The sequence below is a fragment of the Rhamphochromis longiceps genome, linkage group LG6 (genome assembly GCF_057381845.1).
Source record: "Rhamphochromis longiceps isolate RC_006_pf linkage group LG6, R_longiceps_female_GT1.1, whole genome shotgun sequence".
In the NCBI taxonomy this organism is placed as follows: Eukaryota; Metazoa; Chordata; class Actinopteri; order Cichliformes; family Cichlidae; genus Rhamphochromis; species Rhamphochromis longiceps.
Window position 1 is genome coordinate 636,996 of NC_140562.1, and position 12,561 is coordinate 649,556.

The 12,561-nt window shown below is 39.9% G+C and overlaps 1 protein-coding gene across 1 annotated transcript; it reads left to right on the forward strand.

Annotated features, from left to right (window-relative positions):
• Window positions 1-9,894: 9,894 nt before the first annotated feature.
• LOC146667039 (uncharacterized) lies at window positions 9,895-12,121 on the forward strand. The gene is made up of 2 exons (XM_085408414.1): window positions 9,895-9,946; window positions 11,157-12,121. The coding sequence occupies exons 1-2, from the start codon at window positions 9,895-9,897 to the stop codon at window positions 12,119-12,121; spliced, it is 1,017 nt and encodes a 338-aa protein (XP_085264540.1).
• Window positions 12,122-12,561: the final 440 nt, after the last annotated feature.

A 12,561-nucleotide genomic window follows, 5' to 3' on the forward strand; every position in this document is an offset into this window, starting at 1 on the left:
CATTATTTTCTTACTATATTAGTATAATCACCAAATCGATTATTTCATATTTATCTCCTGAAACGATCTACATTAACTTTTTATCCCTAGAAATGTGTTTCCAGAGTCCCAGGTTTAGTTACTTCCTGTCCACCATCACATTAGCTGAGTAGTTGTCAAATTTGAGGGGAGCAGAGAAGATCAGACACCAGTCAGCAGGTCAGAGGCCATCTCTCATTTCACAAATCAATCACTTGATTTATAAATGGAACAAACACCCCATCAGACCAGGTAATGACCCATTATGAGACAACAGCCGTCTGAGAGGAGATGTTCTGTATCACAAAACATGGGAAACAAACAAACTCTAGGCATTCTGAAATATATAAAGCTCAACAAAAAAACAAAACCATATCAGATCCTGATGTAATTCATTTTGTTGTTGTCTTTATTAGTCATTTAAAAAGAGGTCTAGAAAAAGTGTCCAGGAAGAGATTCTACTATTTATGCAGCACTGCCCCCGTGTGGCCACAAAGACACACAACAGCTTCATTTCTCAGCCTGTTGCCTTCTTTTTCCTTCATGATGTAAACAGTGAATGAACTGAAAGAAGTCAACCCATAAACTGTTAAACTGATACAACAGTCATGATGATTATGTAACAAGTTGTAGTTGACTTTCTGGTGGTGGTTTTGGTATACAATTTAAAAGCCATTTTCTTTTATAAATACACCATACACTTTGTTCTTGACCATTTCTTTTCCTCATATCCTTAATGGACAGTGGAGGAACACTACATCTAGCTTCTGTTTAACATTTATCCAGGCGCCCCCACACTGTACCTCTACAGAAACCAAGGGAGAGAGACAGACACACAAAGATTTCCACTTGAATCTTGATCTCAAAATAGAAAAAGTTTTATCACAAAATAATTACAAGAGCACAAATAAAAACCAAAGACAAATGAAATAAAAGGCAAGGCCCTGCGACTGAACACAGCACATCTTGCACCTTTAAAATTCACAAATTTCACTTTTCTTTGTCAGTCTGTGGTATTAAAAAAATCTCAACATGATGACCAATGTTTGACCTTTCACCTCTAGCATGGTTTTCTCTGGATTTCAATCTGGCCACTCCTGAAATGACATTTATCAGTGTATGTACAGCATCCATTTTTGGTTTAGACAGTCTGACACAGACCGTCTCCATGGCAACCTCCAAGACTCTTCTTTTCCTAAAAAAAAAAAAAAAGTCTCTATATGACCACCAACAAACCTGTTACACCATATTTTTTTCACCAGCTCACCTTTGCTGAAGGTTCTCATACAAATCTAAACATCTTTTGAGAAAGTCCACATCACTCTGATCTGTAATGAAAACAGAAAAACAATGACAACACCAGCAGAGGCCTCCGACATAAACCTGGCAACATAAATCCAGATAACTTTGCTTATTTATCTCTTAAAACATTCAACAAAGATTACATTTCTAACAAATATACCAATATCAATATATATTCCAGAAACAGGACATTCCAGTTAGATCCTCTCCAAACTTACACTGGGCAGCTCAGCCCATCATCCACTTTTACAAAACAGAAAGCCGCCTGATACAACAGCCCCAAAAGTGACAAAAATCCACCTCCAAAAAGCAAAACTTCTCATAATGGAAAAACAAAAAAGATTGTCAGTCCTATCAAACACTTTCTCTTAATCTAAAGAAATTATTCCAACATCAAACTGTGAAATTTACAAATAACTACCAAGTCTCTCATGAGAAAACTCTTGTTCACATTAGAGCTGTGTGGTACACAGTACGACTGATCTCTGTGAGTGATTCATTTCACAAAGTGTTTCGGCCTAGTGGCCAGTACCTTTGAAGGAAGTTAGTAATCTGTGCATAACAGAGCCACGTCTCCAGTTCTAAGCAGAGACAAATCTCTGTTTTTTAGGGAGAAAAGAGAGCCCCACACGATGACTCGATGCCAGTAACAGTCTTTTACAGAAGTCTGCAGGCAGCCCACCCTGTGCAGGAGCCAGCTGACCAGCAGCAGCACTAATCTCCTCCAAAGAAAAGTTAGCATCCAGGACAGCTCTGTCCTCAGAGCTCAGCTGAGGAAGCCCCTGCAGCAGCTTCTCCACGCAAGCTTTGTTACTTTACTCCATCCCTAACATGGTGGTGTAAAAGTCCACGGCATACTGACCTGCTCTGCATCCAGGAAAAACCACTAACGCCACATAAACTACACTAACAACACCATACACAATTACACTAACTCATCATCAGCCTCACAACACGCCACACATAAAAAAAACACAACTTTCAGCCAGACAAACCACACAGTCCACCAAACTTCCATCATTCACCAGAGAGAGGGAGAGATATAGAACGAGAGAGTTTAGTGGATGTGTGTTTGTGTGTGTGATACACACCATTTATGAATGTACTCTCCAATAAAGGTTATGTAGTTGATGAAAAGTGGGTTAGATTAAATGTTTACATTTCTTGTGCATGAAGTAAACTATAATATTTATATGTAAAATTCCACACCTACACCTGTGCGCCCTCACACTGCAGCACATTTTACTCCCCTGGTTGCAGAAACCGTTCTATATTTTGTCACAGCTGCAAAAGAAGCTCCACTCAAAGAAACTCAAAGATGATGGAGAGGAAGAGATTTCAGAACATGAGGCAGGAAGGTGGGGAGAGAGTGAGGCGGTATGGCACACAGGAAACGGTCGAGGGCAGACTCAAACCCAAGCTCCTGCAGTGGGAACTCTAACCTTTAGTACATGTGTCCCCACTCAGCCAGGTGAGATATAGCAGAACCATCAATTCAGAGTCTGACAGTAAGGGTGAAGACGAGCCTGACTGTTGGTCTGCTCCAAAACAAGCCCATAAGCAAGCTTTGAAATAATATGTTACAAAATTGTGAAACTGCGACATGAAATTTGATTTGAAAATGAAATTCATCCTGATCAGGAGCTGTTATGATCTAAATGGTGTTCTAGATCCAGTAAGCATTCATTCAACTTGTCTGCAGCAAAATTAAAAAATAAGTTACCACAAGTTGTTTTTTAATTTGGTAAATAATTGATAAAGTGTTAAAAGTACTGTTTGTGTTTGACCTCATCACCAGGATGAGTTGGAAATACTTCAAATTCCCTCAGGTGGCCTTTTGCTGGTTGGATTGCCACTACAGTCTGTAAACTGTGGAGGTAATTTTGTGAGCTCATTGGATGAGCAGTTTCTGAAATACTCAGACCAGCCCATCTGGCACCAACAACCACGCAATCTCTTTCCCCCATTCTGATACTTGCTTTGACCTTCAGCAGGTCATCATGAACATGTCTGTATGCTAAAATACTTTAATTTGCTGACGTCTGATTGGTTCACTAGACATTTGTGTTTAACGAGCAGGTGAACAGGTGTACCTGGCAAAGTGTGTGTAACCCTCAGTGTTACTGACATGTTCCACACTGATGCACAACAATACTCTGTGCCCCACACTGTTTTATTAAGTATGTCTAATCACTGTGGACATTACATGTACCTTCTTAAAGGAGAGGTCAAAGGTCAGTTACCTTTATAGGTTCCTGCTATATGTTGTGACATATACACAGCACAGTTGTAGGAATGATAGTTTCTAAGTTCTAAAGCTTTTTGTCAATTTTCAACCAATAAATCTTAAAGTTGACCTTGAAGACCACAAGTTTGAATGGATTGTTAACATGACCCCACTCTACAGCACTGCAACATTTTAACATGAGTTATTTAAGACTTTCCAGGTATCCTGGTTACAGAAAAAGATTGATGAGCAGAAAAAAAAGAAACAAACTTTAATTGTTTCTGATTAGAAGCTGTACAATCCGGACTGACTTTAACAAATGTGCTATAGGCTCAGCTGGAAAATAGTGAGCTTTACAAGACTGATTTTGTTCCAAAGGCTTTCACAGACCTCAACCAATCCTAAGGCTAATTAGCACGGCTAGAATTTTAAAAACATTTGTTAAATGTTGTCATTGCTAACATATACCTGTTTTAGAGCATGGTGAGTAGCGAGAATGCAAAGATATTGTTACCTCTAAAAAGAAAAATGTGAAGATGTGATGTTAGCATGAGCTATATAGTATCTCCAAAAGTTGATTCTGTTCATCTGGACTTTACGTTTTGTGGGAAAAACGTTTCGTCACTCATCCAATTGACTTCTTCAGTCTCAGCTGACTGCAGGTTTCCCCAATCTTACAGGGAGTGCAGAATTATTAGGCAAATGAGTATTTTGTCCACATCATCCTCTTCATGCATGTTGTCTTACTCCAAGCTGTATAGGCTCGAAAGCCTACTACCAATTAAGCATATTAGGTGATGTGCATCTCTGTAATGAGAAGGGGTGTGGTCTAATGACATCAACACCCTATATCAGGTGTGCATAATTATTAGGCAACGTCCTTTCCTTTGGCAAAATGGGTCAAAAGAAGGACTTGACAGGCTCAGAAAAGTCAAAAATGGTGAGATATCTTGCAGAGGGATGCAGCAGTCTCAAAATTGCAAAGCTTCTGAAGCGTGATCATCGAACAATAAAGCGTTTCATTCAAAATAGTCAACAGGGTCGCAAGAAGCGTGTGGAAAAACCAAGGCGCAAAATAACTGCCCATGAACTGAGAAAAGTCAAGCGTGCAGCTGCCAAGATGCCACTTGCCACCAGTTTGGCCATATTTCAGAGCTGCAACATCACTGGAGTGCCCAAAAGCACAAGGTGTGCAATACTCAGAGACATGGCCAAGGTAAGAAAGGCTGAAAGACGACCACCACTGAACAAGACACACAAGCTGAAACGTCAAGACTGGGCCAAGAAATATCTCAAGACTGGTTTTTCTAAGGTTTTATGGACTGATGAAATGAGAGTGAGTCTTGATGGGCCAGATGGATGGGCCCGTGGCTGGATTGGTAAAGGGCAGAGAGCTCCAGTCCGACTCAGACGCCAGCAAGGTGGAGGTGGAGTACTGATTTGGGCTGGTATCATCAAAGATGAGCTTGTGGGGCCTTTTCGGGTTGAGGATGGAGTCAAGCTCAACTCCCAGTCCTACTGCCAGTTTCTGGAAGACACCTTCTTCAAGCAGTGGTACAGGAAGAAGTCTGCATCCTTCAAGAAAAACATGATTTTCATGCAGGACAATGCTCCATCACACGCGTCCAAGTACTCCGCAGCGTGGCTGGCAAGAAAGGGTATAAAAGAAGAAAAACTAATGACATGACCTCCTTGTTCACCTGATCTGAACCCCATTGAGAACCTGTGGTCCATCATCAAATGTGAGATTTACAAGGAGGGAAAACAGTACACCTCTCTGAACAGTGTCTGGGAGGCTGTGGTTGCTGCTGCACGCAATGTTGATGGTGAACAGATCAAAACACTGACAGAATCCATGGATGGCAGGCTTTTGAGTGTCCTTGCAAAGAAAGGTGGCTATATTGGTCGCTGATTTGTTTTTGTTTTTGAATGTCAGAAATGTACATTTGTGAATGTGGAAATGTTATATTGGTTTCACTGGTAAAAATAAATAATTGAAATGGGTATATATTTGTTTTTTGTTAAGTTGCCTAATAATTATGCACAGTAATAGTCACCTGCACACACAGATATCCCCCTAAAATAGCTAAAACTAAAAACAAACTAAAAACTACTTCCAAAAACATTCAGCTTTGATATTAATGAGTTTTTTGGGTTCATTGAGAACATGGTTGTTGTTCAATAATAAAATTATTTCTCAAAAATACAACTTGCCTAATAATTCTGCACTCCCTGTATGAACAGTGCATGTATATGGTTACCTGTCCCCTTGCAAAACTTTGCTAGACCCATCCCTGCACAGTTACCAGCTGTCAGTAGAAAAGGATCCTGATGTTATTTGTCTCTTAGAAACAGTTCATAACTTCCCTTCAACTCATCCATGTCACCTAAAAGGTAAACCTGTTTCTCCATCACCTGTTCAGCTCTGATGATTCAGTAAGGACATCTGCTGGTTTCATCTTCACGTTTCCCTCTCACCACATATCCAAACCGATATCAATGACCAGCAGCTGTTACAGCTGTGGCTCCAGCCAACATCAGCTGATACTAGAAAGCAATATTAAATTAATTCTAACAGCAGCTGATCAAGCTTTAACCTGCTGTTGTTGTTTAGAGCAACCACCGCTGGTTTCCTCTTTCTGGCTCGAAATGTGTGATAAACAAACAAGAGAGAAGCAGGCAGAGCTGTGTTCAGTTTAAGAGAGAGGTTTTTGATACCTGAGAAGGAGTGCAGCAGCTCCATGGTGTCTGTGGCACAAGCAAGGTAACCATCAAGCTCAACTGCACTTTGGAGCCTTCTGGAGATTGGTCTGGAGAAGAATTCATCTTCATCAGATGACTCTCTTTGCTGATCCTCACTCTCATGCTCTGTTGTTTAGTATTCAGGACAGACCATCAATAACTTACAATGTATTAGGTGAAATACTCACTTAAGCATCTGTTCAAATGTAAAAATACACAAAAATGGGATCACATGAATCCTTACCAGCCTCTGTTACATCTGCTCTGTCAGTCCAGGAAGTCTTGAACTTGGATAAGAGGACTGCAGCTGCAGCCAACTCTGGATCCTCCATCATCGCTCCAAAACGCTTTTGAAGGCCATTTTGCAGGGCTCTGATGAGTGGCACGCATGTCTTGCTTGATGTCTCCAGCCTGCTAAGTTTGGACAGTAGTTGTTGGATTACTGGCAGGAGCCATCCCATAAAGGAAGTGGACTCAGACTGAAGAATGTTTGAAGCTTTCACCAGTGGCTTCATGGTGGTACAGTACTCCCTAAGGAATGCAACTTCTGCAGGACTCAACCTGTAAGACACAACAACAAAACCCACCATGACTATAATAGGGATCTTCTGATTTAATATTAAGAGTCTGCTCACGTTTTTAACCATCCATTAAGGAAAATTCACAAAATTTGCAACCATATTGGTAGGTGTCCAATTTTACTCACACTTTCACCTTGAACTCCTCACAAATGCTCCTGATGGCATTTTCCCCCTTCTCATCAATGATGCGTATTATCCTTTCAATGGCAAGGTTGGCTGAATTCCACTTTGTTGCATTGGGACGAATGATCTGTAGTTCACACTTGTCCTCTACCACTTCATTAGCCAAATGAGTTTTGTTCCAAATGGCCTGGCATTTTGCAAAGGTTGCACGGGAGAGCCTCTTGTAGGTTTCATTCATGCTCTCTGCTAGGGCAGCATCAGATGTTGCCACAAGGTTTAGCAGGTGACATGCACATCGCTGATGAGGCGGGAGTTGATACTCCAAACCAGAGTCTTCATCAAGAATTGCACTTGCCTCATGGTAGTCAATATGGTCAGTCAGGTCAATAGTTTCTGGGTCTGCTTCATCTTCAGCTTCATCTGCATCATTTTGTGCCCCAAACATGTGGAAGGCCTTGACAAAGTTGGATCCACTATCAGTTGTGGTTCTTACAACTTTGCCTCTAATCTTGTATTGGCAATGGATATCATCAAGCGCACCAGCAAGCATGTCAAATGTGTGAGACCCTCTCAATCTTTTGCATGCTGGTGCTGCAGATCTTCTTTCCAGGGACTCTTCCTCCAATGGCATGTGACTCCAAGGTAATTTTTCTGATGAGCTGACCAACAATCAGTAGTGGTAGCAACCAATTTGACTTTATCCAATGCTGCAACCAAAGTCATCTTCATGTGATCAGCAGCTTCACAGATTCTGGCACGGACAGTGGGTCTGGAGATGACTTTGGCTTGAGGTTGTAATGTGGTAACCAATTCTTTGAAAGATGGCTGTTCTAGCACTGCAAATGGCTGTAGACCCTCACATGTGAAATTGATGACAAGCATGTCAACAGTTGCTTGTGGAACATGTTTGTTTGCAGCTCTCAACATCAGGTCTGGTAACTTGGCTTGTGTATTTGCTGAGAGCTTGTTTGGTGTGGCTGTGGTCTTTCGCTGACGAGATGTTGATGCCACAGTGATATTGTACTGCTCAATCTTCGATGGATGTTTCCTCTGTAGAGATAAATATTATCATACGTCAGGTTCATACATTACTTCATAACATCACTGTGATTAACACTACAGGAAAACACATTTTTAAAACATCATTCAACTAGACATGAGCTAATCTTTGATTGTTTAGCATAGTATAAAAGAGTGGTGAATTTGGTCAAATCTTGCAGATATATTGCTGTATTTATTTACAAATGTAAACCAATTTTGAACGATCATTGCAAAAAACATGAATTTCTGTATACATTCTAAGTTCTGTAATCTGTATACTATCTGTAAAAAGAGTATCGACCAATGTATCAGTATCTAAATTTTTAACTCCTTTTTATCAGTATCACCCTAAAGTTTTCAGTATTAGTCAGGTTCTAAAAATACTAAGAGAGCAAAATATGTGTATATAGCAAATGTAATTTAAGAAAAGGGATCACATACACAAAAATGCTGCCCATACAGCTAACAAATAAAAACAATCCACATTATGTTCTTTAAAAAAATATATCATATCGGGAAATATATAACCCTACTGATTAAGAGCCACGTCACTATGATAGACCTATATCAGGCCAATGATCCTGATCAACTGATCCATCAATCGGGCTCTGGTACATGTCAGCTGAGAGCTGGAAGATTAATTTGAGATGCAGCTCAGCACTGTGTTCAAATTTTGTTTTTGTTTTTTATATAGGCCAGCTGATTGTAGGCCTGTGAGTTTTAAATGACTACAAATTTAATTTATTGTAATGACGGTGGTTATCCAAATAATAAGCTAAAACATTCCTACGAATTTAGCTGTTCAGTGGTGACGCACGAATCCTACTTCCGGGTCTAAAGTAGTCTGCGTTTAATATGGCTTTTGTATTGTTAACATGTTTAATGTTATGTATTTTCTTCTATTTGATCTCAAAAAGCTCCTAAAACAGTCAGTGATCACTGTTGACCTCCCTCGGCTTTTATTACCGCTAATCATTTATTTAAGCTCAGTTTTTAAAACCTTAGTATGTAACTACAGCCCAGCCCATGCAGCAGTATATGAATGACTAACCTCTATTGTGGATGGATTATCTCAGCATCCTGCCATGCGATTACATTTGTTCCTGATCACCGAGAACACTCACATTAACGTTTATGGAGTGGAAAAAAGTTAGCTTGTTTATATTATGCTAACATAGCTGTGTCGCTAGCGGTCACGTAGCACATCATTATATACCAGCTAGCCAAACTTCAGTAACCCTACAAACGTCACTGCTGTTTAGTTTTCTGTCTTCATTTATGCTGGAAGTGATAGCAGAGCTGTACGTTTGAATTTGTTTCCAAAACCCTGCAGTCAGGACATGCTATATTGTATTTAGATAGAAGCTAGCGAGCTAACGCCCTGCTAACTTCTAACTCTGTTAAATGTCACAAATTCCGTTTTCATGGATGCCTGGATGTTAAACTCAATTGTTACACCTGGTAGAGCAGAACGCTGATCATTTTATTAAAAATGAAAGACTTTAGACAGTTTTTCAACTCTCAGTAATGCCATAGTGATCGTTTGATATATGGACCTGCAGCGGAGTTTAGACCCAGACACGGCTAGTGAGGTCAGACTGAACAACCGGATAGTTCTATCACGTGCACGTGTACACGTTGACAACCGTAACCATGGCCGCCGAGGGTATATAAATGCTTCACAAGGTTCCAAACGTCTGTTTACACTTGCTCGTGGACTTGTTTCGACCTGCTCCAACCTCAGCCTGTGGAAAGCTAAGTTTTGCAAAACATTTTACTGGAAGCGGATATAACTTGAACGCATAACAAGTACTTCATCTGTCGATCGTTTGTACTTGTTTTTGTTTTTCAAGTTTGAAGATGGCTCGCCGTGGACCCGGACTCCCCGACTGTCACCTGGACTTCGCTGCAGGTACGTTTGAAAATTTCTTTAAATGTAAATTACTGTAATAATTTAACAAGTTCCAGTGTGAATATCAAGTTTTAACGTGATCAAATATGTGTATTCAAGATTGTTTCCCGTAAATTGTTTGTATGTTTTAAATTTTCCAGGAGAGGTGTAGAAATTATTAACGACTGATGTATGAATATGAAAAAAAGGTGTTACTTTGACTTGAAGGCTTCAAATTTGACACTTTTCTTTAAAATGAAATGGTTAAAAATAGCTTAATGGACTAAAATTTGTAAAATGCCCAAAAATCAGTTTCTGTGGTAACGGCATCTTCAAGATGTCATGGCCTCAGAACACGCAGGCGTAAACACACAGATCCAGGTCCCCTCCTGACATCCTTTTCTTCTCCGGATCAAAGGCTTTATTGACATAAACTATATTTTTTCTCTGCTGCAAAACACAAAGATAAAAAAATACAAATAAAATAATATCAAAAGAATATGAAAACAGTAGTAATAATGGCATTAAGACCCATCTTCTGTTACGGTAATGCTTTTAACCTTATTAGATAGCAGAGAGAGATATTGTACACAGGGATATTTACACAGGGATAGCATGTTTACCACAGATTAGATGTATCTGTCCTCACGGCACATTTCTAAATATGTGGATTCTGAGTTAAGAGTTTCTGTTTGTTTGTTTGTTTGTTTGTTTGTTTGTTTGTTTGTTTGTTTTTGACTTGACCATCATTTTCAGACATACCTGCAGAGCTTTGTGTGTGCAATTCTTACTCTTGCCAAGGAGGTTGTGTTTTTATTTAAAAAAATAAATAAATAAATAAATAAATAAATAAATAAATATATATATATATATATATATATATATATATATATATATATATTATAGCTTATGTATATATATATATATATATTATAGCTTATGTATATATATATATATATAGCTTATGTATGTATATATATATATATATATATATATATATACATACATAAGCTATATATATATATATATACATAAGCTATAATATATATATATATATATACATAAGCTATAATATATATATATATATATACATAAGCTATAATATATATATATATATATATATATATATATATATATATATATATATATAAGCTATAATATATATATATATATGTGTGTGTGTATATATATATTACATTCCTAATGTTATTTTAAAATTGTTTCCTCACAGGGCGTCTTGACTATGTGGTTGAACGCCCTGCAGAAGCTCAGGACACTGATACCCAGCGTATCAGCGAAGGTGAGTATGGTGAGTATTTTATCCCTCTCTCACCCTCACCTTCTTCTCATGAAGCATCAGATGCAGATGTCGGTGAACAGCAAGGTGAGTATGGTGAGTACCGCCCCTACTTACCTGTAGATGATGAAGAGGTGAGTGAACAGACTGACAGTTCATCTGACTGGAACGACTCAGAAGAGTGGGGGGATTGGCTTAGCGATGACTCTGGGTATGACACCATGGATGAGAGAGATGATTCCCCTCTCATCCGGGAGCACCCTCCAGAGCCGTTTTGGCACGATTGGCAACGTCCTATTGCTCCAGGTGCTGCCCCCATCGCCATGCCGCCTTTCGGCCAGGCCAATGCCCCACTCTTCCCTCGAGTTGTTGCCCCAGTTGGTGATCCGCCAGCTGCTCCTCCCTCAGCTGCTCCCTCTTCTGCTCCGTCTGCTGCTCCCTCTGCTGCTTCTTCCTCAGCTGCTCTCTCTGCTGCTCCCTCTGCTGCTTCTTCCTCAGCTGCTCTCTCTGCTGCTCTCTCTGCTGCTCCTCCCTCTGCTGCTCCCTCTGCTGCTCCCTCTGCTGCTTCTTCCTCAGCTGCTCTCTCTGCTGCTCTCTCTGCTGCTCCCTCTGCTGCTTCTTCCTCTTCTGCTCCCTCTGCTGCTCCTTCCTCTTCTGCTCCCTCTGCTGCTTCTTCCTCAGCTGCTCCCTCTGCTGCTCCTTCCTCTTCTGCTCCCTCTGCTGCTCCTTCCTCAGAAAAGAGAAGCAGAGAAGACATCTGCACCGAAGAGGTAAGTGCAAAGAGGTGCAAGGTGAGTGACCAGTTTGATGCCCCTTCAACATCCTCAGGTAGTTTTGGAGTCAGATGTTTCTGGGAGAGGCTTTTTAACCTTTCCCTTGATGACAGTGACTCTGATTAGTTTATGTTAGAATTTGTTTTTAAACTTTGCCTTTGTGTTTTTACAGATATAAGAACATCTGACTTGCACATGTGAAATGTATTGTTTTTTTCTTGAATAATATATGTTTTTCCCAAGCCCTAATTCACCATGCAGGACAAAGGTAAGTCTGTACTTAATCTCAACACAAATAAGTAGAAAAGGTTTAAAAATGATGCAGTGAACTGACTGTAGTCTCTTGTTTTTACATAAGATATAGCCTGTGGCTAAGAATTCAACACTTCAGACACTCAACATCCAAGATGGAGCAAACACCCCACCCAGAAGACAGCCTTACCCCGACCAACCCGATGAGAAGGATGGATGACCAAGTGAAAAACGGGAGAGTGGTGCTGTGTTCCAACTATGTAAGTTATCACCTCACATTGACAACAAACTGTATTGAAGACAAAATTCTTCCA